This window comes from Schizophyllum commune (assembly GCF_000143185.2).
Source record: "Schizophyllum commune H4-8 unplaced genomic scaffold SCHCOscaffold_1, whole genome shotgun sequence".
Classification (NCBI taxonomy): Eukaryota; Fungi; Basidiomycota; class Agaricomycetes; order Agaricales; family Schizophyllaceae; genus Schizophyllum; species Schizophyllum commune.
In genome coordinates, this window is record NW_026089538.1 from 360,794 (window position 1) to 383,742 (window position 22,949).

At 59.2% G+C, this 22,949-nt stretch overlaps 13 protein-coding genes across 13 annotated transcripts; 4 read left to right on the forward strand and 9 right to left on the reverse strand.

The window, feature by feature from the left end:
• Nucleotides 1-327: 327 nt before the first annotated feature.
• SCHCODRAFT_02485960 (uncharacterized protein) lies at nt 328-702 on the reverse strand (the record flags this gene model as incomplete). The annotated part of the gene is made up of 1 exon (XM_050342850.1): nt 328-702. A coding segment is annotated over one exon (375 nt), but the record flags the coding sequence as incomplete, so codon positions are not given.
• A 130-nt stretch (nt 703-832) lies between these two features.
• On the forward strand, nt 833-1,066 carry SCHCODRAFT_02485270 (uncharacterized protein; the record flags this gene model as incomplete). The annotated part of the gene is made up of 1 exon (XM_050342840.1): nt 833-1,066. A coding segment is annotated over one exon (234 nt), but the record flags the coding sequence as incomplete, so codon positions are not given.
• An 854-nt stretch (nt 1,067-1,920) lies between these two features.
• SCHCODRAFT_01048102 (uncharacterized protein) lies at nt 1,921-4,733 on the reverse strand (the record flags this gene model as incomplete). Its single annotated transcript, XM_050340925.1, has 2 exons — nt 1,921-2,618; nt 3,428-4,733. Coding segments are annotated over 2 exons (2,004 nt in total), but the record flags the coding sequence as incomplete, so codon positions are not given.
• Nucleotides 4,734-5,392: 659 nt separating this feature from the next.
• SCHCODRAFT_02484732 (uncharacterized protein) lies at nt 5,393-7,601 on the reverse strand (the record flags this gene model as incomplete). Its single annotated transcript, XM_003035427.2, has 9 exons — nt 5,393-5,732; nt 5,786-6,355; nt 6,403-6,528; nt 6,577-6,629; nt 6,684-6,777; nt 6,832-6,860; nt 6,918-6,926; nt 6,978-7,157; nt 7,215-7,601. 9 exons carry the CDS (start codon nt 7,599-7,601, stop codon nt 5,393-5,395), a joined length of 1,788 nt encoding a protein of 595 aa, XP_003035473.1.
• A 512-nt stretch (nt 7,602-8,113) lies between these two features.
• On the reverse strand, nt 8,114-9,630 carry SCHCODRAFT_02604298 (uncharacterized protein). The gene is made up of 6 exons (XM_003035426.2): nt 9,570-9,630; nt 9,401-9,520; nt 9,340-9,353; nt 9,046-9,291; nt 8,402-8,986; nt 8,114-8,345 (listed from the first exon to the last, which is right to left on the reverse strand). Exons 1-6 carry the CDS (start codon nt 9,613-9,615, stop codon nt 8,232-8,234), a joined length of 1,125 nt encoding a protein of 374 aa, XP_003035472.1. The 5' UTR covers nt 9,616-9,630; the 3' UTR covers nt 8,114-8,231.
• A 313-nt stretch (nt 9,631-9,943) lies between these two features.
• SCHCODRAFT_02604303 (uncharacterized protein) lies at nt 9,944-10,715 on the reverse strand. The gene is made up of 6 exons (XM_050344097.1): nt 10,693-10,715; nt 10,408-10,640; nt 10,300-10,356; nt 10,184-10,250; nt 10,033-10,133; nt 9,944-9,982 (listed from the first exon to the last, which is right to left on the reverse strand). The coding sequence occupies exons 2-6, from the start codon at nt 10,636-10,638 to the stop codon at nt 9,950-9,952; spliced, it is 489 nt and encodes a 162-aa protein (XP_050202626.1). The 5' UTR covers nt 10,639-10,640; nt 10,693-10,715; the 3' UTR covers nt 9,944-9,949.
• Nucleotides 10,615-11,287, reverse strand: SCHCODRAFT_02604304 (uncharacterized protein). Its single transcript, XM_003035425.2, has 2 exons — nt 10,693-11,287; nt 10,615-10,640 (listed from the first exon to the last, which is right to left on the reverse strand). The coding sequence occupies exon 1, from the start codon at nt 11,057-11,059 to the stop codon at nt 10,736-10,738; it is 324 nt and encodes a 107-aa protein (XP_003035471.1). The 5' UTR covers nt 11,060-11,287; the 3' UTR covers nt 10,615-10,640; nt 10,693-10,735.
• A 58-nt stretch (nt 11,288-11,345) lies between these two features.
• On the forward strand, nt 11,346-13,343 carry SCHCODRAFT_02674141 (phosphoribosyl pyrophosphokinase). Its single transcript, XM_003036247.2, has 7 exons — nt 11,346-11,532; nt 11,581-11,620; nt 11,668-12,132; nt 12,186-12,306; nt 12,353-12,461; nt 12,513-12,571; nt 12,796-13,343. The coding sequence occupies exons 1-7, from the start codon at nt 11,499-11,501 to the stop codon at nt 12,961-12,963; spliced, it is 996 nt and encodes a 331-aa protein (XP_003036293.1). The 5' UTR covers nt 11,346-11,498; the 3' UTR covers nt 12,964-13,343.
• On the reverse strand, nt 12,796-13,852 carry SCHCODRAFT_02604308 (uncharacterized protein). Its single transcript, XM_050344098.1, has 2 exons — nt 13,274-13,852; nt 12,796-13,214 (listed from the first exon to the last, which is right to left on the reverse strand). Exons 1-2 carry the CDS (start codon nt 13,719-13,721, stop codon nt 13,165-13,167), a joined length of 498 nt encoding a protein of 165 aa, XP_050202627.1. The 5' UTR covers nt 13,722-13,852; the 3' UTR covers nt 12,796-13,164.
• A 135-nt stretch (nt 13,853-13,987) lies between these two features.
• Nucleotides 13,988-15,939, reverse strand: SCHCODRAFT_01147242 (uncharacterized protein). Its single transcript, XM_003035424.2, has 2 exons — nt 15,236-15,939; nt 13,988-15,187 (listed from the first exon to the last, which is right to left on the reverse strand). Exons 1-2 carry the CDS (start codon nt 15,468-15,470, stop codon nt 14,334-14,336), a joined length of 1,089 nt encoding a protein of 362 aa, XP_003035470.1. The 5' UTR covers nt 15,471-15,939; the 3' UTR covers nt 13,988-14,333.
• A 782-nt stretch (nt 15,940-16,721) lies between these two features.
• Nucleotides 16,722-17,411, reverse strand: SCHCODRAFT_02003620 (uncharacterized protein). Its single transcript, XM_003035423.3, has one exon. The coding sequence runs from the start codon at nt 17,311-17,313 to the stop codon at nt 16,804-16,806; it is 510 nt and encodes a 169-aa protein (XP_003035469.1). The 5' UTR covers nt 17,314-17,411; the 3' UTR covers nt 16,722-16,803.
• Nucleotides 17,412-17,908: 497 nt separating this feature from the next.
• SCHCODRAFT_01187679 (glutamate 5-kinase) lies at nt 17,909-20,025 on the forward strand. Its single transcript, XM_003036246.2, has 7 exons — nt 17,909-18,028; nt 18,090-18,277; nt 18,332-18,442; nt 18,493-18,588; nt 18,638-18,812; nt 18,924-19,722; nt 19,777-20,025. The coding sequence occupies exons 1-7, from the start codon at nt 17,974-17,976 to the stop codon at nt 19,859-19,861; spliced, it is 1,509 nt and encodes a 502-aa protein (XP_003036292.1). The 5' UTR covers nt 17,909-17,973; the 3' UTR covers nt 19,862-20,025.
• On the forward strand, nt 19,961-21,976 carry SCHCODRAFT_02003746 (thioredoxin-like protein). The gene is made up of 4 exons (XM_050341506.1): nt 19,961-20,178; nt 20,248-20,733; nt 20,879-21,584; nt 21,664-21,976. The coding sequence occupies exons 1-4, from the start codon at nt 20,059-20,061 to the stop codon at nt 21,711-21,713; spliced, it is 1,362 nt and encodes a 453-aa protein (XP_050202628.1). The 5' UTR covers nt 19,961-20,058; the 3' UTR covers nt 21,714-21,976.
• The last annotated feature ends 973 nt before the right edge of the window (nt 21,977-22,949 follow it).

A 22,949-nucleotide genomic window follows, 5' to 3' on the forward strand; every position in this document is an offset into this window, starting at 1 on the left:
CTTCGTGGTCTTCTCCAAGACCTTCTTATTGCGTGAGTTCGGGTGCTTCGGTAGCGGGGGAGGGGAGACGTAGCCGGTTGGGTCTCGCCAGTCTTCCGGTAAGCGTTGTATGAGGGGGTGTCGTTGATCGAGCTTGTTCAGCCGTATGCCTGCCCGGCGTACTTCGTAGTCGAGCGCTATCCCGATCGGTGGGATGGACGCCTCGATTTCGAGCGCTTGGATCGGCGTAGTCCTGAAGGCCGCGCATATAAGCCGTAGCGCCCGCCGTTGGACCTTCTCGAGGGCATTGGCATGGCATTTCTTTCCTGTCCACCATACTGCAGCTCCGTAAAACATGACTGGTATGACACATGCCTTGTATAAGTGTCGCATATGCATTTGGTGCAGCCCGCGCACGGTGTTCGCGAGCATTGTGAGCCCCTGCACTGTGTTTTCGGCGCGAGCCGCTAACGTTTGGACGTGTCTGTTGAAAAGCAGTTTACGGTCAAAGAATATGCCCAGCCATCGCACCGTGGAGCTCGTTGGTACGGTTGTGAAGCTTCCATCCCCATTCGAGAGGCGTGCGGAGGGGGACTGCTCGTCGCATTTGCGCCGGGTGTAGTGCATCAGCTCTCGCTTGACGCGGTCCACGTCCAGGCCTGCACGGCGTAGCCAGTCTCGGGTGATATCGTATGCGCGCTCGAGGACGTGCGTGTTCTTCATCAACGAAGCAGACGACACGTAGAGCTTGCCGTCGTCCACGTACATGAACGCGCCGAGGGGCGAGACCTCGTGCTGCCCGTGGTCGAACTTGTGCAACGTCTCGAGAAGGTCTGCGGCGTAGTACGCGGCCAGGATTGGCGAGAGGGGTGATCCTTGTGGGATGCCGTTGAGCACCGGCTCCATCGTGCTCCGCTTCCCATCCAGGCAGACAGCGGCCTCTCGGTCCTCGAGGAAGCTCGCGATGAAGCGTACGATTTCGATTGGCACCCGTCGAGCCTTCAGCTCGCTGAGAAGTCTGTCGTGGTTGACAAAGTCGAAGTATCCCTTGATGTCGAAGGTCAGCGCCGACGTCACCCATCCGTGATTCCACGCCGAGTGCACGTCGTTGACGAAGGCCAATATCGCATCGGTTGCCGACGCGTTCGAGACACCTCCGAATTGTGTTGCGGGGACCAGGCCGTGTTTCCCAGCCAGGTATGTGAGACGTCGTGCCACAATCCGCTCGAGTACCTTCCCCATGCACTCGAGCAGCGTGATGAGTCGGTATGCTCTTGGCTGCGAGTAGTCGTCCTTCCTGGGTTTGCGCAGTGCCACGGCGACCGCCTTCCGCCACTGCTTCGGGTGGTACCCGTTAGACAGGCATCGTCTGTACAGGGCCGTCAAATGGGGACGTATTATCTCCCACGACCACCGCAGGATCTTGTATGAGACCTGAGAGCTTCCGGGTGCCGAGTTCCCCTTCTGCGAGAACAGCGCTTCGTGAATCTCGGTTTCGGTGACATCTTCGTATGGCAACTCGTTCTCGAGTCGGGTCGTGAGGTCCGCCTCGAAAATCTCGTCAAGAGGTGGCGGCGGCTGGTATAGCTCTTCTCGGAGCGCATCACACTTGTCTTGATGAGAGACGGCCGGTTCCCGTCCTCCCGAACGCGCTATCGCTGGGGACGGGTACTGGCGCACGCCCTGCGACCACTTGCGGTAGCCGTAGATGTCCTCTGTTTGCGCATTCTCGACCTGTTCGTTCGCCCACTGGGCTTTGGTCGCCTTGACGAGTCTATTGAAGTAGTTGTCGGACTTCTTGACTGCCTTTGCGATCTCTGGGTCTCCTTGGCCGTGTACAGCTCGGTACGCTTTTTGCTGGGCCTGGAGGTCGCGCGTGCGCGTGGTCGCTGCGTCAACCGCTGCTCCCCACCATGGCTTGGCCGATACTGATGGGTTCCGTATCTTCGCGACCCTTCGCAGAGTCGCCTGAATAGCGTCGGTGATGGCGGTGGTGGCATCTTCGAGGTCGTCCGTCGACACCTCCTGGCCTAAGTCCATCATCTTCTCGAATGCGCCTTGCCTTTGGTGAATCTCCTCTTGCAACGCGGCTCGGAATTCTTTGGGCTTGACTTCCTTCACGTTGTAGCGCTCTCCCGTGAGATTCTCGATGGGGGTGACGCCGTAGTCCAGGCTGAAGGTGATACCTATATGGTCGGAGCTGTACTGGTACTGTGGTGCCAGAGCCCACCCCTTTGCCGCGTCTAGCTGCTGTGCCGGGCCGTTCGCGAATGTCAGATCGAGAACGGACGGTGCAGCAGCCGTGCGTCGCGGGAAGTGGGTCGGGCAGCCTTTCTTGTTCAGAAGAGCGTACCCGTTGTCTGACATCCAGTCCACCAGTTCGTCGGCCCCAGCCGACGTGCGAGAGGGCTCCGTCGACCAGAGAGGGTGGTCGAGGTTGAAGTCGCCTAGGATGAGCACGGGATGGTGGGTTGGGAGAGTAAGGTCTGCTATGAGATGGGAAGCTTGTTGCGCGGCCGGGAGGCGGCGGTCGTTGTAGATGTGTACTATAGTGGTGGTGTCGTCGCCCTGCGTTACGTCGAGAATCATGATGTCTCGGTGGGTGACTATGTCCGACCGCAGAGTGATCTCGACGTCGTCTCGAGGGTGGTAGTACGCTAGAACATGTGGTGGCGGGTCGTCGGGACCAATAGTCGGCACGGGTAGAATGTTTGTCCAGGTCCCGCAGCTGATTGGGCCTCGGATGTCTTCGCCGTCGCGCGCACCAATGCGTCCCCATTGCGGCTCTTGCACGAGGATTAGTTCTAAGTCATGGGTATGTTTATTCAGAAGAGTGGTGATCAGGCCTCCCTGTTTGAAGCAGTTCAGTTGGAGGACGCGTATGGGTTTGGTCGTGTTGTCTCGCTGTCGGGTTTCTCTGTTCATAGGGCTCCGACGGGGTTGGTGGTGGCGTTTGGTGTGTTGCCCGCGCCCTCAATCGGGAGGGTCGTGAAGCGGTTGTGGTGAGGGGGAGGGTCCTTCGCGGATGTACCGGACGACGCGCCTTCCCCTGCTCCACCCGACTTCGGCTGCGCCGCCTTCTTGGCCCGCGCCTTCTTTTTCTTCGTGACCTCGGTGAAGCCGTCGGCGTCGGTCGTCGTCTTTGCCGCCGTTCGGGGTTCCCTGTCGTTGGCGCGTGCGTTACCGTACTGCTCGAGCCGCTTCGGGCACCTCCTGTCATCCGAGGGGTGGTCGCCGCTGCAGCCACGGCACTTCCTGTTGTGCGTGCATTCCCCGGCCATCTCGTCCCCTCTGCACGTCTCGCACGCGGCGGCGTGTTCATTGGTGGCGTGATCGCTGCCGCAGAGTCGGCACTTAGCCTTCGTCTTGCAGGCGCGGGCATTGTGTCCGTAGCACCAGCAGTTGTGACATTGTACGACCGGTGGTTTATCTGCGAAGGGCATTACACGGCAATCCCGGCCGTACACCCATAAGATCTTGGCCTTGAGTAACTTCTTATATTCCTCCTCGCTCGTTACTGCGAAGATAATCGTCGACCTGGGCGTCACAATGTCCTGTGGTCGGCGTAGCCAGCGCGGTTCCTCAGCGAGCGACTTGAGGGTGCTGAATACGGGGTTCGATAGGAGCTCCGACTTGATCTGGTCGGGGGTGTGAAGGCCCGGCATGAACTCGTCGAAGAGCCCCGTGCGGACGTCGTGTATCATGAGCCGGCGCCACTTTGCGGTGAGTCGAGGGATGACCTCCATTCCCTGGCCGACGAGCTCTGCGAATTTCGGGACATGTTCGATCAGGTCGCTCGCTAGCTGGTCCTGGCGCGTCACGACAATGCAGTTCCCTTGCGGGTTCCACTTCGTACCTGCGACCTGGACCTTCGCCGGATCGACGATGTCGCGCAGGACGCTGTTGATACGGTCGCGAAGCGCGAGCTCGTCCATCCGCTTTTCCTTGGGTAAGCCCCCGGGCCGAATCTCTAGGGCTAGGCGGCTGGGGTGGTCCGCCTCCAGCGTGTTGTTGGAGGGTGCTTTTGGCGTCGTCGCTGCCTTTCGCGTCTTCGACTGAGTCGTTGGCGGCGGAGGCGTGCTGGCGGCATGTGATTGTGGTTGGGGGGTAGGGGGGAGTGGCTTGTTCTTGATGTCGTCTAGGGCTCGCTCGAGGCGGTCGAGCCGTTCCTCGTTCTTCCGGGCTTGAGAGGTTGCCTCTTTCCTGGCTTCGCGCGTCAGTTTTACGACGGTCTCGAAGCCGTTGTTCATCATCTGGTGCTGTGCGCCTAATGTCCTGTAGATCGAAGTCCATGGCGAGCATATGTTTGCAATTTGGGTGACGGCGCTGGAGAGGCTCTTCGGTATCTCGGGGAGTGGTGTGTCTTGCTCGCTGGCGCTAGCCAGCGCGCTTGACACCATGTTGAGGGCCTGTAGGACTTCGTGTGATGTGAGGGCTTGCGCGAGTGACTGGTATGCATCCGCGACCGCGTCGGAGCCGTACGCGACCTCTCCGTCGGAGAAGAGCGATTCGACCGGGTATTGCGTCTGCACGCTCTCCATCGAGGGAGCCGCTGCCTGCTGCCTGGGCGGGCCCCAGTAGGTGCTGCTGACGTCCTTCCACAGTTCCGGGCGATCCGTGGTCGTCCTCTGGGCAGAGGTGGTCGACCTCCGTACCGGGGTGGTCGGTTCGAGGACGCTGGTGTCTTCCCGGTGCCCTTGCGGCTCGTTAGACACGCGCTTACGGGCCCCGCGTTTGGGCGATGTGGTTAGCATGTCCGCTGTGCGGTTGTACGCGTTTTTTAGGGTTGTTTTCAACTTCGCCGACTTCCTCGACGTTGTCGAAGGGGTGCTCCTAGCGTCTTCCTCCATTGCCAGCTCTTTCGAGCTGCCTCTGGGGCTTGTCCGTTGACGCGGGGTCTCCATTCTGTGCCTACTCGACGCTGTATCCTCTCCGGCAACCGTGGGAAACCGAGGGTGATGACAGTTGAAGATCAAGAAGGGCTTTTTGTCACTCTTTCAGTGTTCGCCTCTCTATTCCTCGACCACGTCAGGCTCAATGGGCGGGTCGCATTCGGGGGACGCGTGGTATCCTCGAGGTAGATCCTTGATTGGTTGAATGGCAATCATGTACCGTAAATCAAGTGGGCGTACCTTGACTCCTGCACCGCGGATAGTGTGCCCGACTGAAGCCACCACGCCGAGGGAATGCGACAGCAGTCCAGCTAGATGGTCGACTGACTCTTTCCTGCCGTGCTGTTGTCTGCGACTGCAATTATCAGCCCTCTTTTCTTGTTAGTCGCGGAGCTTGCGTAAGGTCGTTCGGAAGATGTTGGATGATGGCATCCGCTCGCTCACTTCAATCATTTGTCTATGCGGTAAGCTCTTCATTACGAGGTGGACAGTAAGGTATTCTACGACGCTCTATCTCACATCTACCTATCACCGTTCTCATCAAACACATACTCCTGGTACACCGGCTCCCAGATCTTCTCCTTCGCCCTGTCGCGCACCTCCTCCTTCGCCCACGACACACCAGCCGTCCCATCCTCGATCGCCTGCTCCGCAACAGCGACAGCAATCTCCAGGTTCACATCCGGTGCGTCCTGCAAATCCGGCAGCAACGAGTTGTCTGGGTCCTTTAGTGCGGGCGACAGCGCTGCGAGGCGGCGCGCGCCCGCGATGATCATGTTGTCCGTCACCTCGCGTGAGCGGGAGAGGACGGCGCCGAAGCCGAGGCCGGGATAGATGAGCGCGTTGTTGCACTCGGCGATCCTATCCAAGGTTAAGCCTCTTCTGCATACAAATAGATGATGTATACCACTCACGGGTAATCCCTCCCACTCGGCATCTTTGCGGGCGGGAACGGGCTCCCGGTCGCCAAAAGAGCCCTGCCCTCCGTCCAGGCGTTCGCATCGTGCGGGTGCACCTCAACCAGTCGACTCGGGTTCGACAACGAAAAGATGATCGGCCTCTCGACATTACTCGCCATCGTCCGAACGACTTCTTCGGTGAAGGCGCCGGCGTGGGTGGAAGTACCGACGAGCATCGTTGGCTTGATCTTGCGGACGACGTCGATCAGATCTATACGGTCCTTGCCGTTGCGCTCGCCAGCCCACTCAGCAGCGGGACGTGCCCACTCGTGCTGGTCATCGCGCATGAGCCCGGCGGGAAGGTCGTCGGTGAGGAGACCCGGGCGGTCAATGCAGTAGAAACGACGGGTAGCATCCTCAACAGAGGCACCGTCGATGGCAACCATAGCATCGCGCAGCTGGGTGGCGATACCGAGACCTGCGGTGCCAGCACCGTAGATCACGATACGCTGCTCGTGGAGGGAGCTCCCAGTAACGCCAACGGCGGACATGGCTCCTGCGAGGGTGACAGCGCCCGTGCCCTGACTAGAGATGACTTTAGCACGAGCATGGGCAAGCGATCACTGGCTCACATATCGTCGTTGAAGACGGAGTGCACAGAGCGGTAGCGTCTTAATAGTCGGTGGGCATTCGCAACGCCGAAGTCTTCGAAATGCAGTAAGGAGTGTGGTAAGTGCTTGCGGACGAGTTGCACAAATCTGCGTGTGTGTTAGGGTGTAATTCGTGCTCCCTTGGGCTGGACCCACTTGTCTACAAAATCGTCGTATTCCTGGCCCTGAATACGCGGTTTTTGCCAGCCCTGCGAGCGAACTGTCAGCGATCTTCGATGGAATGGCTGATGTAGGAGACTTACGACGTATAGAGGGTCATGTAGCAGGTTCTCGTTGTTTGTACCAACGTCTAGAGCAACAGCGAGTGTACGGCTAGGATCGACCTTGCCTATTAGACTGTAGTATGCATGATCAGCATCTTCCTGGCCTCATGATCAAAGGTTGACACACGTATAGATGACGGACTTTGCCGCCGAAATCTACAAAAACGAGTGAGCCGAAAGATCGTGCCGACGGCGTAGCGCGAGTATCCTTACAGCGATGCCCTACAAATTGTCAGTTGACCGAGTCATCGAGGAGTGAATGAGGGAACTGACTCCGACGCCCTGGTCGCCGATACCAAGGATGGCCTCGGAATCGGTGACAACAACTAGGTCAACCTCGCGGCCAGTGATCTGCCTGAGGAACGCCTCTTCCATAGTATCCTTGTCGGGATAGCTCAGGTAAAGTCCCTCGCTCCTCCGGAACAAGTTGGAGTAGTTCGCGATTGCGTCCGCCTATAGCATGCGAGCGATCAGCGCCACCGCGTCCCAACAAGCCCCGATCTCACTCACCTGCGTCGGCGTGTACACGATCGGCACGGTCTCCTTCAGGTGCTTCTTGAGCAGCGCGTAGTACAGGACCCAGTTCTGGTCCTTCATGCTCTGGAGGAACGTGTTCTTCCGCAGGGGGTGATCGCGCGAGCTCAGCTGCGCGTACGCGCGCTCGCACTGCTCCTCGAGCGTGTTCACGCGGTACGGGAGGCGGCCGACGAGCCCAAAGTCCTCGCGCTCGCGCTCGGTGAATGCGGTGCCTTTGTTGAAGCGCGGGGAGGTCAGGATGCCCTCGCCGCGGAGGGCGACGCGCTTCGGGATGTCCGAGGCGTGGCGGACGAGGGATAGGTAAGCCCGCCGGGGGAGGTGGCGCGCGAGGACGGTGCGCGTCCCGAGCTGGGTGGACATGATGATGGTGGTGGAAGGAAAGCAAGAGGGGTACGGGCACCGGCGGGATGAGATGAAATGATGATGCGCATGCGACGTCCGAGCGTCCAATGAGCTATGCAACTCAATGCAAGAATAGCGCGTCGAGACCGGCGGGATATAGATATAGATACTCGCCTATGTAGAAAGTTGTACCTCCGAGCGCTCGAGCTCTGGACTTCGATGCTCGATTGCTGGCTATTATCATGCTGTCTATTGTTCCAGTAAAGTCGAGAGATGGCGCGGTCGCGTGCCCCTCGAGGTCGACGCGCTGGGCCGAAGCATCCGATCGCCGGCGCAATCGGGGAGGACCAGGGACAGTTGAAAACGCAAGGGCGGCAGTTCGAATCCTTGCAGTGCCAAGTTTCACGACCCGAAGGCCTATCTCGCTCGGAAAGGATCAGACGAGTACGCGACGACTACCCTCGGACGGTGGTGGTACATGGCAAGGAGAGAGCGTCGTTAATTATCGTCTAACAAGGCGTGACGCAGCGTGACTGTTACACCATCCTGACAGACTTGTTAATTCCAGCTAGCCAAGTCCTTTCAGTTGATACACTTCAGAGTACTACTCAAGCACATTACACGAGGTATAAGATACAACTTCAACCGCTATAGCCCTCCGCCACCGAGAATATACTCGATTGCGGCATGCACGTTGCCGCCCGTAGCGAGCAAGGCCCGGATGTTCTGCGACGCGTTCGTGAAGCCCATGTCCTGTAGTTGCTGGAAAGTATATCATCAGAATCCGATATAAGCAACAAGACAGTCGGTGAACATACCTGCAATTGGACCTGGAATCGCTCTTCGGGTGGACGAGTGTCAGCAGGAGCAGCAGGTGCGCCGAATGCGCCGCCGCCGAGGCCGCCCAATCCCCCTCCCAGTCCACCACCTAAGCCCCCTCCGAGGAGCTGCTGCATGAGCGCTGGATCCAATCCTGCACCGAGACCTCCAGCACCAGCACCAGCACCAGCCCCCGCGCCCGCGCCACCAAACAAGGCCGCAAACGGATTCGCCGCAGCATCGCCCGCCCCCGCCGAACCTGGCGTCGCACCCGCCGCTGGCGTCCCACCCGTTGTCGGGCTACCACCGCCCGGCACGCCCGGCGCAGGGAAGCCGCCCGCGGCGCCACCGAAGGGGTTCGCGCCCAGCCCGCCACCTTCCCTGAACGCGGACGCCATCCTCAGCATCTGGCTCAGCCGCTCCGGGTTCGACACCATCTCGCGGAAGTACGGGCTCTGCATCATGGCGCGCATCTGCGGGGCCAGGGTCGGGTTCATCGCCGCGACCTGATCGAGGATCGCGGGGTTCGACAGCATGGAGGACATCTGCTGCACGAACTGCGGGTTGTCGAGCATGCCCTGCATCTGGACAGAGAGGATGGAGGGTTAGGAGGGTAGGAGATGCGCAGAACGCAACGGCGCACCATGTTCGGGTCGTTGGGGTTCAGGCCCATGTCCTGGAAGGGGTTGATGCCAGCCATTGCGCCGAAGCCGAGGTGGCTGTTTAGCTGCGTGAGGGGATCGTGCGGGTTCTGGCCGGTCTGCATGGTGGGGAGCTGTTGCGGCTGCGTGGGCTGCGCGGACGTGCTCCCCCCTGAGCGGGACACGCCCTTGACCATGTGTATGGTGTGCGAGGACGCGATCCGGTATAGGGACAGCGGGTCTTCATCCTGGTCATCGTCAGCTTAGCAAGCGCCACGAACGCGGTGGAGCTCTACCTTGAGGACGCGACCTGGGGTGTGTGAGATGGGGATCTGGATGGGTAGTATAGGGACGCACCAGAGTAGATGAGTCGTTGCCTGTCCGCCTCCACGTCCGATTTCTCTGCGATAGCCTGCTTGAGCTCTAACACCGTCTTGTCCGTGCTTATCGAGATCTGGAGCTTCAACTCATTGGGCCCTGACGCTCTGTGAGACCCCTGTCCTATCCCTCAGTAGCAGCAACGCACCCTTCACGTTGATCTGAATTTCGTTTGAAGGCGTCTCGTCAGCCATGATGATGATGTTCAAGAGCAAAGAAGTATGGCGTTACGTAATGGCGAGCAGCTCATATCTCGGTCCGGTCACGAAAGGTACAACTCAATCAATTGTAGAGGTTCGTGGACGAAGATGAGGACGAAGGGACAGAGTGGGTCAGCAGGAAGAGAGTATGCAGAACGAACGACTGGTAATGCACTGCTACGCAAAGGTGACTTCACCTCGGGAACAAGAACTTCCAAACGGGGAAGGATAACTTGTGGCGAAAACCGACAGACCAAGCGAAAACTGAAGCGCGACAGTAGAAATACACAATCAAGATACAGTAACGGTGGTATAAAGCATTCCGAGATCATATGCCTTGCCAGTGATAGAGCGTAGTTCCCTGAGTAGGCGGTCAGTCTCCGCGTATTGTGGACAGCCTCGAATACGAACAGTAGCGTTCTCCTTCGTGACGATCTTCCGGTTGACCAGTGCAATCAAGCACTTGTTGACGCGAGCCTGGTTGAGGTCCGGAGGTTTGATGAGGTCTTGAACTGAAGATGGGGGTCAAGGTGAGGTGTAAGCACGGGGTGACGCAACTCACTCTTGACAACGCGCGTTGGTGCGTCCAGCATGCCTTCGATGACTAGATCGATGTGGCGGCGCAAATTCTGTGCAGTATCTTCAGCCGCTGCACTCAGCGCGCGAATATGGGCTTACCGGATCGCTCCCTCGGAACTCTAGCGGCAGGCAGTTCACTATCTTTTCAATCTCCATCTGATCGAACTGAGCACCGCTACATCTCGTCGACAACAGGACTGTACTCACACTCCGCTCCTTCTTCTCCTTCGCAGTAAGCTTGGGCTTCCCCGCCTTCTTCTTGACCGGCTTCTTGTCGGACGCCACGGAGTGACTGGTCTGTCCGCCACCGATGGTCGTCTGGCCCTCTAGCAGGGTCGCATCTGCAGCACTCTTCTCTGCGCGTCGAGCGTCCTCTGCGGCGGCGGCTGCAGCTGCAGCTTTCGCCCTCGCAGCCTCGCGTGCTGCGATCGCTCGCATAGCTGATTAGACGGTAAATGTACCGGTCTGATGCGGCTGCGGAACGCGACATACCCTCTCGCTTGCCCTCCTGCTCAAAGCTCGCATCTGTGGGCATCTACAAGGCATGCATCCGTCTTAACTCGTCACACAGGCCGCATGCCACCCGTACCTGCGGCCAGTCGGTCGTGAGCCCATTCATTTCCATAACATACAGGTAGCTTGCAAAAGACTCGTTGAAGATCGACAGTGTCTCGCTCAGATGTCGAAGGCCCTCGATATGCGTCTGTAGCGTATCCATCTCGTCAGAGAGCTCGGAAATGGCGGGCTCCATGAAGCCCAGATCTTCAGGTGCATCGGGATACGCCTGGGAGCGCGAAAGCCGGAAGAGAGAGTTCGTAGAGACGCGCCGCAGAGGCGTTCGAGGCGGTTGCGGTGCCATTAAGAGAGACTCGGTGTGTGGAGAGGGACTATCGTGATGGCAGAGGACAATGGGCACACGCGCGAGATTGACGCGCTTGTCACGGATGAGTTCAACTTGTCACGCCGATGTTCGAATCCATCTGCTCTTTCCCCTCACGTCTACCTTTCAGAACAGCCTTCAAATCTTCCTGCCTACTACGTCAGTAGGATGTCGATGTTGTAACATCCATCGAGGGTTTACGGAAAGATGGAAAGGAGCAGGCATGGGAACGTGAACAAGCGCCCAGCGTCATTTACTTGATCGCCGGGTGGTAGGCCCGGGCCGTTCCGCCGGACATCGGCGGTCTTCCAAAACCGCAGAGTTCAGTGGCATTCAGTGATTTTCAATCACCGTTCATGCACTGGACTTGTCTACCCCCACCACCTCGTCGATGAACTGAGCTTCACTCTCTTGCACCATGTACCACAACAACTCTATCCGGATCCTCACGGGTGCGTCCCCCTCGCCTGCAGCATTCCCCTGAGACTCATGCAGTACAGGCAATAGCCATCCCGATCTCGCGAACAGCGTGTCGGAGAGGTGAGCGGACCCCCTCACGAATGCCGACAGCTACCTATCATCCCCAGGCTCAACATCCCCCTCGTCCCCTGCACCGTCAAGAAGTTCTCCAACGGCGAGATCAACGTCAAGATCTCCGAGTCCGTCCGCGACGAGGACGTCTTCATCCTCCAGACCGGCTGCGGCGACGTGAACGACAACCTGATGGAGCTCCTCATCCTCATCTCCGCCTGCAAGACCGCCTCCGCGCGCCGCATCACCGCCGTCATCCCCTCCTTCCCCTACGCGCGCATGGACAAGAAGGACGCCTCGCGCGCGCCGATCACCGCGAAGCTCGTCGCGAACATGCTCACCACCGCGGGCGCGGACCATGTCATCACGATGGACCTCCATGCGAGCCAGATCCAGGGCTTCTTCGACATCCCCGTGGACAACTTGTATACGGAGCCGCTCTTCATCTCGTACATCAAGCGCCACATCCCGGATTGGAGGAACAGCATCATTGTGTCGCCGGATGCGGGTGGTGCGAAGAGGTGTGTGTGGCTGGCGTTCGCCCATCTGTGCTGGGCGAGTAACAGCTATGTAGGGTGACCGCCATCGCCGACAAGCTCGGCGTCGAGTTCGCCCTCATTCATCGCAAGCGCAACGGCCGGTCAAAAGACGCACCAGAGACGATGGAAATCCTAGTCGGCGACGTACAAGACAAGGCGCGCCACTATTTCCTCCATCCTTTCCTTTGTTGACGCCCCCCAGGTCGCCATCCTCGTCGATGACATGATCGACACCGGCATCACCCTCCAACTCGCCGCCAAGACGCTGCACGAAAAGGGCGTCAAGGCCACCTACGCCATCATCTCTCACGGTATGCTCCTTTGCTAAATGCTCTTGCGCAACCCGTCTGACCGTCCAGCAGGCCTCCTCTCGGAAACAAAATTGAGCGTCATCAACCAGCTCCCCATAGTGGAGCTTGCGGTACGTCCTGTCCCCGCTCTACCTATGAGTCCATAGTGACCCGCGTTTGCAATGACCACTTCCCTTTCCGCCTCCCCCACTACGTTCTCTACCCCCTCTTCACCTTCCTCTTACCACACTCCCATCTTCCTCCCATTCCCAACCCCGCCACCTTCCTCTCACCACCCTCCCGTGCCCTCCCCCCCCTCGTCCCCACCCTTACTAACCAGCTCCTCGACCTCCAGGTCACCAACACCGTCCCGCAGCTGCAGCACAAGGCGCTCTGCCCCAAGCTCGTCGCCATCGACATCAGTCCAACGATCGCGGAGAGCATCCGGCGGATGCACAACGGCGAGAGCATCAGCCTGTTGTTTGGCGAGTGGGGCGAGCCGGGGAGTGTGCCAGTGTTGTAGTGGGGCGTGTGCCGGTGTCGTAGTGGGCATGTGCCGGTTTTGTAGTGGACGGCAAGATGGGGAGATGGGCGCGAGGTGCGCGTGTAGGGATAGATTGACTTTGTTTGTATACTTAGAGCTCGTGGCAAGCCATGTAATTGTTGTCAAATCTCGCATGCATACGGCCGACGTCAGGAGCATACCAGTACAGTTTGGATCTCATCACAGCGCCTCAAGCCGCGCGGTAACGTCCTCCATCATCTTCTGAGCCTCTGTCAAAGCCATCAGCAACCTCAACCTCTCACCTTACGCAGCATATGCCCACACTCACCCTCCAAAACCCTCCCCTCCGAAAACTGCACCGCATGATACAACGCCTCCTGCGCTCCCTCCAGCATCTTGCGCCTCCCCTCCTCCCGCGTGCCCCCCGGCGCACCATTCATCGCCTCCTCCCCCGCCTCCTCCGCCTCCACATCCATCAACATCGCCTCCGCCAGCCGCGCGTACCCCTTCCCCCACCGCCCGTCCAGGCGCGTCGCCAGGTAGGCGTCCGCCATCGCGCGCGTGCGCAAAGTCCTACGGTACCCCGCCTCCGTCGCGGGGTCGCGCACCTGCTTCATGTATGCGAAGGCGCGGTTCGCGCGCGGGACGGCCCACTGCGGGGCGAGCTCGACGGCGCGTGAGTAGTGCGTGGCGGCCTGCTCGTAGTCGCCAGCCGCAAATGCGCTGTTCCCCTGCGCCTTGGCCGTGTTGGCTTCAACGGGTATAGGTCCAATCATTGTCAGTCGAACGCGATGTGCTGGTATCGATTGCCTGAAGTCGATTCTGCGTCCCTTTGGCAGTGGACTGGTGAATGTAGGACGGTGTCCATATTTTCAATATGAACGAGAAGGAAGCGAACAATGTGCCGTTCTCACGCATGTGTCTTTGTTCTTCCAATGAATTGTTTGCCATTGTTGTCGTCGCTCTGGCCGTACACTGCTCGTCTGTTCTCCAAACAGTGCACAAGCCTCACCGGAGCAGATCAAGATTCGTCCCCCAAGGATTGCGAGAATGAGGTCGATAGACATTGCAATACTGCGTACAGAAGTAGAGTATCGTCGTCGAGGATGCATAAACACGCATAGAGTTGAGAGAGCGACCGAAGCCACATACATAGAGGTCGACAGCGCTTGAGGAACATACACGACACGGACTGGGGATGGGATGGAATGGTGGATGAAGAGAAGGACGGCGCACCAAAGCAATTGGTAGGGGAAAGATGGTGGGGTGGAGACTCAGGTAATAGTACAAGGTGCGCGTCAAGATACAACACATATCAGAGAAACGTTAGACGTCCGAGCTCAAGGAGACAGAGACCGCGTCCTTCGTGGATTTTACGCCCCGCGCGCTCACGGCTCCGGCTCAGGGAACGCCGGCAGCTCGTACGGGCGGCCCGTCTGCTCCTGCCACATCGCGATCACCGTGCGCGCGACGGTCTCGAAGTGGTTCGAGCGCCGCATGAAGTACTCCGCCTTGCGCTCGGTGACGAGCTGGTGCTCCAGCTTGCGCCGCCGCGACTTGCGCGCCGCGAGCGTGTTCTGCCGGCGCTTGTACTCGACCTGCTCGGCGTCGGTCGCGTTCGCGGGCAGCGGCGGCAGCTCCTCGTCGTCGTCGCCCTGGAAGGCGGCCGACCGCGAGCGCTTGGAGCCGCGCGTGAACGCCGCGGGCGCCTCCTTGCGCGAGGTCGACGACGGCGCGGTGTACTTGCGTGGCTGCGTGGGCGCGTCGGGGCCGAGGAGCTTGTCGGGAGTCACGCCCGGACGAGTACCCGTCGGGGCTGGGCGCGACAGCGGCGGCGCGAACGACGACGAGTCCAACATAGCAGGACTCGTGTTGGGCGTAGCGAGGTGGGCAGTGGACATGGACGGGGACATCTTTGGGGCCGGGGCGAAGGAGTCGGTCATCGGCGCCTGCGGCGAGAGCAGCTGCTCAATGTACGCCAGCGCCTCGCGCTCCTGCTCCTTCGACTGCGTCGTCGGCGACTGAGGAGCCCAGGGCTCCATGCCGCCGAACAACGGAGCATTCGGATCGAAGCTGACACCAAAGTCATGGCCGTCGGGAATAACAGGGGTGTTGAGGAAATCGTTGTAGGGAGTGTCTTCGCCAGGAGAGGCGCCGAGTTGCGGGAACTCGTCGAACATCTCACTCATCGGAGTGGGGTGGTACTCTGACATGGGCGTCGTCAGAGTGGCGTGGGCGGAATCTGCGTCCCAGTCAGTGTCGTATTCGTCGCCGCCAGTGAGGCGCGCACCTATCAGAGGCTCCCAACCATCCAGGCTATACGGAGCCGACGGCATGGGAGCCTGGTAGACGTCGTTGTCGTGCGCCATAGTAGCAGACGACATCGACTCGGTGCCAGTGGGGGTATTATCAGGCTGCGAGAGCATCCTTAGATAGTTCTGCTGCATCTGATGGAGGTCCGGAGTCGCGCGCGGCGCAGAAGGCGGGCGCTGGGAAGTGGGACGAGGGGCCGGTGGAAGGGTCATCGGCAGAGCATGTTGCGCGGCCAAAGCCTGGGCGGTTGTGTTATCGACCGACTGGTGTGACGTCCGCAGACGATCAGTGTCGGGGGCTAGGTTTGCATATGAGGCGACGGGGCCGGAGATGAAATCCGAGGGTGCATTGTTTCCGTTGGTTGTAACCGTTGACGAGGGGAGACCGGGAGACTGATTCAGAGCAGTACTACGGAGAACATTTTGCGTGTTGCTGTTGGAAGAGCGGGTGTACGAGGACGCTATGGCTGCAGTGGTGGGGGAAGAGTTGTTGGTGTGGGGCGGCAGCGCGAAGGACTGCGGCCTAAAGACTCTGCTCAACGACGCAGTCAGCTCCTGATCCTGATCCTCTCGCTTGATAAACGCGTGGCCCGCGGCGCGATGCGACGATCGAGGCAAAGAAGAAACAGGCGCCGTCGACCGATTCCCAACGGACGACGAGCGCGATGGATCCAGCTCCGATAACGGTGCCGTAGTCAACCTCGGGGCCACACAACCGCCTTCAGCAGGTCCATGTCCAGAATATGCGTACGCCATCTCGTATGCTTGCCGCCACGCAGGCCGAATCGTTTATCGCAGGCGAAAGGGGATGGAAACTCACAAAGTCGAGGGCTCTTCGATACCACTTAGACGACACCTGCGCGCAGATGCCGAGTGAAGTGGTTGCTGGTGGTGGGACAAAGGGAGTGGGGAATCGTCCGCGAGCGCGTGCGGTGAGGTTATAACTGTCTCGTCGGGCGATTTCAAAGTCCGCCTATCATCCCGCCCAACACCTTCCCAGGCCCCCTTGGGCGCTCTCGCTAAGCGCCCGGCGCTACACCGCGGTCTGCACCTTTCCCCGTTGCAAAATTGGTCTTGATTTACGTCCTGGTGGCATGGATCGTGCTGCAAAGGCTGTGCGAGCACGACTGAGATGCAAAGATCGTCCGTAGAAACCAAAAAGCGATTTTTTGCGAGGACGATGTTCGAATCAGGGTGACTCACACCGCGTCCTTCCTGCGGCACCGAGGCGCCCGGAGCATGCTCGCCGAGGCACGGGCTGACCAAGCGCCACACCGCCACAGATCCTTACCACTCGAGCGCGCCGTCCCCCGCCTCGCCGCCGCCCACGAATCCCCCGGCGGGCCTTCTCCGCGCGCCCTGGGAGGCCTCGGCGCCACATATCTTTTCACCCACTCGAGCTCAGATTGAGGACACGACTTTGGCAAGGGATTCCTCGAGCAGGGAGATCGTATTGAAGGGGACAAGGCCGTACACAATACAGCTAATCAGCGCTCCGCCGAGGTGTTCGGAGCGCGATGTGGGTGCTGCACGACGACCACGGGGCTCAGAGGCGCTGCGCCGACTTGAGCGCAGCCTTCCCGACACGAGCGCAGCCTTCGAGCGCGTGCAATGCGCGACAAGATCTTGCGTACGCGTAGCACCATATCTTCCCCGCAAGCGCCACGCCTCCTCCGCAGAGGACGATCGTCAGCTGTTTGAGGGGGAGGGGCAGATCAGGCTGTGAAACGATACGATTACGAAGCGCTTCAGAGGCCGCCCGGGATGCTGCGGGATAAGGATGGTCGGGCTCGGAGCATGGGATGACGGAGAAAGTGACGCTGAAGTCCGCAGAAATTCGCGGTGAAGACAGGATTCTTGTTGAGGGCGAGAGGAGGTCGTGGTCGAGGCATGGATACGATAATCCAGACAAGGAAAGGGCGAGGTTCGTAGTCCGAATGCCAAGGTAGGCAGAGCAGGGAGAGCACGTATCGCGGAATGGCGAAGATGAGTATCGAGGAATGAACAGAAGGAGTACGAGGGACTGCGCGTTGAAGGTGCGCTCGTCAAGACTCATGAAGCGCAGTCGGATGAGAAGCCCGCGCAGATCAAGACGTCGGCGTTGAATAAGGCGACGCAAGCGTTGTGCTCAGTAAGCCTTCGCCCCGCAGCACACCGTCCCTGGGGCGCATTGTTACTGTATGAATTGGGTGGACTGAAGACTGCTCGATGTCGCCAGTTCCGCAGTCTTTGGCCGACAGGAGGGTTTGGAATGCGAGCCCCAGGTTCCTCAAAGTGGTTCAATGATTGCGGCGACGAAGAGCAGCCACCAAAGAGACAAGCAGAGCGCAGCGTTGTACAAAGCGCGTGTCGAAGGGCCAGCAAGGAATCTAAGCGAAGGAAGCCCTGCAGAGAAAAAGAAGCGCCTCGCTTATATACCTCTGGCCACTTGCTCGGCCTGACTCATGCCCAGCCCCACAAGGCCGTCGCGAGACAATGGGTGTGTCGAGAGAGAGCGAGGCACCGGGTCAGATGGAGTAATCAACGGACCCGAATCAATACATACGGCAGCACAGCCACTGCGCCTCGTGTATCGCACCCACGTGCTGTTTGTGGCGTTGACTCATGCCCGGGCAAGTCATGTTGCGCAGGTTGTATTCGGACTTTGTGACGTATTCTGTGGACTAGCTTGCTTTTCCACCTTACTTTGACTCAACAAGAAGACAACCGATATAGGATGGCACGACAAAACTCCTCACACTCGCAATCCTACACGGTGGTGATCAAACTCGGTCCGAGTCACGTTTTTCCGTGCGGTTGCAGTAGATCCTGATTGCGGCGCACGCCTACAAGGAACGTCGTCCATCGTGCACGAGGAGACGCATCAACCGCTGCTCTCTACGCTCTCATCTGTGGTGGAGACGGTGGTCAAGTTGAGGCAGGATGGGCATCGGGTGGTCCTCGTTAGCTCTGGCGCTATTGGCATCGGCTTGAAGCGGATGAATATGGCGCAGCGGTCGAAGAGTCTGTCGGGGAAGCAGGTAGGCATCGTGCAGGGCTAGAATGGTCGGTGAGAAGGAGCTGACGATGAGTAGGCGCTAGCGGCGATTGGACAGGGCCGTCTCATTGCGCTTTACGACAATCTGTTTGGTCAGGTCGACCAGCCCATTGCGCAGATTCTACTGACTCGAGGAGATATATCTGATGCAAGTACAGCGCTGGACCTCTTCCGTCCCACTGACTCAAGCAATCATAGCGCACACGATATCTCAACGCCGTCAACACGTTGAATGAGCTGTTGCTCATGGGTGTGCTGCCCATCGTGAATGAGAACGACACGATTTCCGTCTCGGTGATTTATTCTGTCGCTCTTATTCCATCTCTCCCCTGACGAAATCCAGGAAATCAAATTCGGCGACAACGACACGCTATCAGCGGTCACATCGTCCATGATCCACGCTGACTTCCTCGTCCTCCTGACCGACGTTGACGGCCTTTATACTGCCAACCCGCGAAAAGACCCCACTGCAAAGCAAGTCGAAGTCGTAGAGTCTGTAGCCGCGATTCGCTCGCAAGGTATGTTTCTTTCTTCACCCTTTCCTTGCGTGCACTGTCGGTGTTGCGATGCATCCTGCAACTTCCTGAGCCGCCGTACTTCCTTGACTGTAACCCTGACGCATCCCTCAGTATCCACAAACACCCTCGGCTCCAGCCTCGGCACCGGAGGCATGGAGACCAAGCTCATCGCCGCCGACATCGCGACAGCAGCCGGCGTCACCACCATCATCACCTCCTCCAAGAACCCGATGAACATCGTCGACATCATCAACTACCACCGCGCCTCTCGACGCTCTGCGCGTTCGGGAATTGCTACGCCTCTCGAGTCCCCGAACCCCGACGAGGGGGTTATGACCTCTGCTGCTGCTCCGACTCTCGCATCGTCTTCCTCTGCCACCCTGAACGCTGCTAGCTCTCTCCCTCACCGCCCGCCACATACCGTCTTCCTCCCCTCTGCCTCCCCCATCCGCGACCTCAAGGCCTGGACGCGCCATACGCTGTTCCCCGCGGGCAGCGTCGTCGTCGACCACGGCGCCCACCGCGTGCTCTCGCGGCGCGAGAGTGGGGGGAGGCTGCTACCGGCGGGCGTGTTGGGCGTCATCGGTAAATTTGCTTCGGGGCAGGCGGTGCGGATCGTGGTGCCGAAGGTGGTGGAGGGTGCGAGTCAGGGAGCGGCGGGGGGTGGTGCACCGAATCCGATGGTATCTGGTTTGGCAAAGGCAGTGGGAGTGGTGGAGGAGCTGCAGCAGGAGGCGTCGGCGCCGGGCTCATCCGCCTCGACGAGGCCAGGGACGCCGGATGGTGCGGCACATCCGGAACCTTCGAAGATGCCAACGAGAGAGTACACGGAGGACGATGTAATAGAGGTCGGGAGGGGACTCGCAAACTACAACTGGGAGCAGGTCTTGAGAGTCAAGGGGCTGAATAGGTATGTTTCTCTGAGAGCTTCCGTCTCACTGTTTATTGTTGACGCGTTACACAGCTCGCAGATGCCTCAAGTGCTCGTATATGTGGATTCGGAGTATGTCGTGGAGAACATCACCATCCGCGTACCGCCGTCTACTTAATTACGGCTCTGTCTTGTCGTTCGATAACAATGGCAAACAACGCGACATTCGTGGGAAAGACGCGTGCCATTGTTCACATTGGTCCCGATGATGACGCCGCCTAATTCCCGTCAGCTTTCTCCCTTCCAGACAGACGCGACCGCGCCGTCCTCAGCATATAGTCCGACTTCAGACCAGCACACCGCTCATAGCTAGCCATGGGTACAGTCATGGAAATCGAGTCCACCCGCGAATGGAAAGCCGCCCTCAAGTCGGCGAAGGCGGCGCGTATGCTTACCTTCGCGATGTTCTACGTCCCGAGGAGCAAGGCGTGCAAGGTGCGTCCTGCTCGCAGCCTGTTCCTCCTCGTGCCCATCTCACGGACTAGCACTGACGCGCCTCTTGAGGTCCTCGGCCCCATCTTCAGCCAGCTCGCATCGCAGTACGAGAACGTCGTGTTCTTAAAGGTCGACGTGACGAAGAACAGGAGAATCGAGGGGAAGTACAACATCGACCAGGTCCCGACGTTCATTGTATACAGGGGCGAGCGGCTCGTGGATGGGTGCGTGAAGCCGACCCGGCGCGAGCTGCTGGCTTTGGCTGCCAGGTGCTTTTCCATGGAGCCTAAGCCCGCGACCGCACCCCTTCCGGGAGCCGGTAATACGACCCCAGTCAACAAAGGGCCGAGTCCTGTAGCTGCAAATCCTCTGCACGCTGAAGCAGCGCGCGACGAAGCGAAGACAAACCCCGCGTCCGCGGCCGACCCACCTACATTGGGCAAACCCATCGAAATCGAGTCCATCCTCCAGTGGACCACCTTCCTCACCCCGACGACTAAGGACGAGCATCTCGTCCTAGTGCAGTTCTACTCACCCGCGAACCGGGAATGCAAGGTGTGTTTCTCCTTCCTTCCTCTATATCTCGACGCATATATGCCGTCCTATACTACTCTGTATGCCGTCTGGCACGCTTCCCCTTCACCGCATATATGCCATGTGTACTATTCTATATCCACCCTAATACTGACGCCCCTCCCAGTCTATCACCCCCACCTTCACCCAGCTCGCCGCGCAGTACCCGAAGGTCACCTTCCTCCGCGTCGACGCCACCCAGCACCCCGGCGCGGCCATCGCGAAGAAGTACAAGATCGACACGCTCCCCTTCTTCTGGCTCTTCAGCGGCGGTCTCCCCGTCGATGGTATGATGGGGTCGGACGCGCGGTCGTTGAGGGAGCTTGCTGCCAGGCGTTTTTCCGTTCCCGACATCCACAATCCCGGAGTCGACGCCACCATTCCGGTGGACGCTGACGTGGCGAAAGCGCAGGGCAACGCCGCGTTCGCGATGGGCGACTACGGGCAGGCAGCCGCGCACTACACCCGCGCGGTCGAGCTCGCCCCCGGGTGGGCCGTGCCGCGGGCAAATCGAGCGTATGCGCATATGAAGCTGGTTGAGGGTGCCGGGACGGGGGTGAGCGATACGGGGACGGAGGAGGGGCAGCGCGATACGGGGGCACCCAAAGACCTTCGCAATGAGCTACGCCTCCGGGCGATGGAGGACGCGTACGTGGCGACGCGCCTGGACGAGCGGTGGGGGAAAGGGTGGGTGAGGCTGGCGCAGGCGATGTTGATGGAGGCGGAGGTGGAGGGGAGGGAGGGGAGGGAGGAGGGGGTAAGGAAAATGCTCGAGGGCGCGCAGGAGGCGCTGTATAATGCGGTGGGGCTGTCGGAGGGGAGGGTGTTGAAGGGTGAGTGGGGTTGTGTGCGGCCTGCTTGGGTTATATGCATGGTACAGTGGTGAGATAGGATTGCTGACGACTTTGACAGAGGCGCAGGAGATGATGGAGGATGTGACCGCGAGGCTGAAGGCGCTGTAATGCGACGGACAAGGATGGAATCCGAACTGTATTTGTATGGTATGCTCATGTTCACGATATTGAAGGCCTGCTGTCATTTTCAACATGTTAATGCGCTCGAACCCCGTTGTAATATAATGCCACTCACTGAGCTGATTATTTTGCCACAGATGCCGTGCATGGCGTCCGTCAGGTTTGTGCGACCAGCGGAGGCAGCTTCACCTGCGAGTCCATCGTGCATGTACTCTGTATGTTCGCTCACAGTCCGGTAGCATAGCAGATTAGTGACCACAAAGTGCCCTGGAGGCCGTCATGGTCACATTGTCAGGGCTCCCGAACGCCACTGTACCCCAAGAGACGGTCTTGCACCAGCCAGGGGACAGATCCGGTTGGTTTTGCTCTCGTCGTATCTACCCCGGGGCGCTGGAAGAGCGTTATTCTCTGAGCATGCCCGTCATTACGCTGCGGTGGTCCACCGTATCACCACCTCCGGCCAGTGGTGACGAGAAGGCACTGTGATCAGCAGATGGCGGGAGGGCAAGTACAATGTCGATCGGTTGCTCAGCTGAAAGGAAGCTGTCGCGGGTCGGGATAATGATCGTCGAAGCGCTACGCTGCATTCGGGGCTTGTGGCAGTTGGGCCCTCAGTATTCTGGGTTTTGCGACGACGTCGGGGCTGAGAATGGGGCTCGTGCTCGAGCTGGTGACCGTAAAATGCTCCGAGAGACAGGCCTCACCACTAACAGTCCTCGTATGAGATTGGAATCAGCCTGGGGTGCGGTGCTGCTCAAGTTAAACTTTGCGCACGTGCACGGAAGTAGCATTGTTGATTGCTGTTTGTGTCCGTTGATCCAGCATGGTCTCCTCCTTGGCGCGTTCTCCGATACTCCTCTGCCTCAACCTTTACTCTGAGAACAGCCGACGCTCCATGAGGAACGCTCAGCCCAGCTGAACATTTTTGCTTGGATTGTGGCGCGTCAGCCTAAAAGCTCACCGACATTTTCCCGGTGCGCCCGTCCTTCGGCCGCACGGTCACTCAGCTCCCCGGCGATGGAACGGATGTTTGCGATCAGTCGCGGGGAACTGGGGTACTCTGGGGTTGTATGATTTGGCGGGTCTTTTTCCCCAGAAGATCCAGGATGATCTGCAGACGCGGAGGGGGAGAGCTCAGAGCTGGGGCAAGATACTGGTGTGTTTTCCGGTTATCGCTGCCTCAGGCGATGCTCATGGCGCTGCTACAGCAGGCGAAGCTGCTCG

What these genes read in the sequence shown, in the direction of transcription:
- SCHCODRAFT_02604298 (XM_003035426.2), bottom strand. Translation starts at nt 9,615, where the DNA reads ATGGCTGACGAGACGCCTTCAAACGAAATTCAGATCAACGTGAAGG. An exon ending in ACCCCAACGACCCGAACATG is followed by an intron (nt 8,987 to 9,045) that starts GTGCGCCGTTGC and finishes CTCTCTGTCCAG; the next exon opens with ATGCAGGGCATGCTCGACAA. An exon ending in GATTCCAGGTCCAATTGCAG is followed by an intron (nt 8,346 to 8,401) that starts GTATGTTCACCG and finishes TATACTTTCCAG; the next exon opens with CAACTACAGGACATGGGCTT.
- SCHCODRAFT_02604303 (XM_050344097.1), bottom strand. Translation starts at nt 10,638, where the DNA reads ATGCGAGCGATCGCAGCACGCGAGGCTGCGAGGGCGAAAGCTGCAGCT. An exon ending in AGTTCCGAGGGAGCGATCCG is followed by an intron (nt 10,251 to 10,299) that starts GTAAGCCCATAT and finishes GATACTGCACAG; the next exon opens with AATTTGCGCCGCCACATCGA. An exon ending in ACCAACGCGCGTTGTCAAGA is followed by an intron (nt 10,134 to 10,183) that starts GTGAGTTGCGTC and finishes CCCCATCTTCAG; the next exon opens with TTCAAGACCTCATCAAACCT.
- SCHCODRAFT_02604304 (XM_003035425.2), bottom strand. Translation starts at nt 11,059, where the DNA reads ATGGCACCGCAACCGCCTCGAACGCCTCTGCGGCGCGTCTCTACGAAC.
- SCHCODRAFT_02674141 (XM_003036247.2), top strand. Translation starts at nt 11,499, where the DNA reads ATGTACCACAACAACTCTATCCGGATCCTCACGG. An exon ending in GCGAACAGCGTGTCGGAGAG is followed by an intron (nt 11,621 to 11,667) that starts GTGAGCGGACCC and finishes TATCATCCCCAG; the next exon opens with GCTCAACATCCCCCTCGTCC. An exon ending in CTACGCCATCATCTCTCACG is followed by an intron (nt 12,462 to 12,512) that starts GTATGCTCCTTT and finishes ACCGTCCAGCAG; the next exon opens with GCCTCCTCTCGGAAACAAAA.
- SCHCODRAFT_02604308 (XM_050344098.1), bottom strand. Translation starts at nt 13,721, where the DNA reads ATGATTGGACCTATACCCGTTGAAGCCAACACGGCCAAGGCGCAGGGG. An exon ending in GGAGGGGAGGGTTTTGGAGG is followed by an intron (nt 13,215 to 13,273) that starts GTGAGTGTGGGC and finishes TGGCTTTGACAG; the next exon opens with AGGCTCAGAAGATGATGGAG.
- SCHCODRAFT_01147242 (XM_003035424.2), bottom strand. Translation starts at nt 15,470, where the DNA reads ATGACCCTTCCACCGGCCCCTCGTCCCACTTCCCAGCGCCCGCCTTCT. An exon ending in TGGTTGGGAGCCTCTGATAG is followed by an intron (nt 15,188 to 15,235) that starts GTGCGCGCCTCA and finishes ACTGGGACGCAG; the next exon opens with ATTCCGCCCACGCCACTCTG.
- SCHCODRAFT_02003620 (XM_003035423.3), bottom strand. Translation starts at nt 17,313, where the DNA reads ATGAGTCTTGACGAGCGCACCTTCAACGCGCAGTCCCTCGTACTCCTT.
- SCHCODRAFT_01187679 (XM_003036246.2), top strand. Translation starts at nt 17,974, where the DNA reads ATGGCACGACAAAACTCCTCACACTCGCAATCCTACACGGTGGTGATC. An exon ending in AGAGTCTGTCGGGGAAGCAG is followed by an intron (nt 18,278 to 18,331) that starts GTAGGCATCGTG and finishes GACGATGAGTAG; the next exon opens with GCGCTAGCGGCGATTGGACA. An exon ending in AGCCGCGATTCGCTCGCAAG is followed by an intron (nt 18,813 to 18,923) that starts GTATGTTTCTTT and finishes CGCATCCCTCAG; the next exon opens with TATCCACAAACACCCTCGGC.
- SCHCODRAFT_02003746 (XM_050341506.1), top strand. Translation starts at nt 20,059, where the DNA reads ATGGGTACAGTCATGGAAATCGAGTCCACCCGCGAATGGAAAGCCGCC. An exon ending in CCGCGAACCGGGAATGCAAG is followed by an intron (nt 20,734 to 20,878) that starts GTGTGTTTCTCC and finishes CGCCCCTCCCAG; the next exon opens with TCTATCACCCCCACCTTCAC. An exon ending in GGAGGGGAGGGTGTTGAAGG is followed by an intron (nt 21,585 to 21,663) that starts GTGAGTGGGGTT and finishes CGACTTTGACAG; the next exon opens with AGGCGCAGGAGATGATGGAG.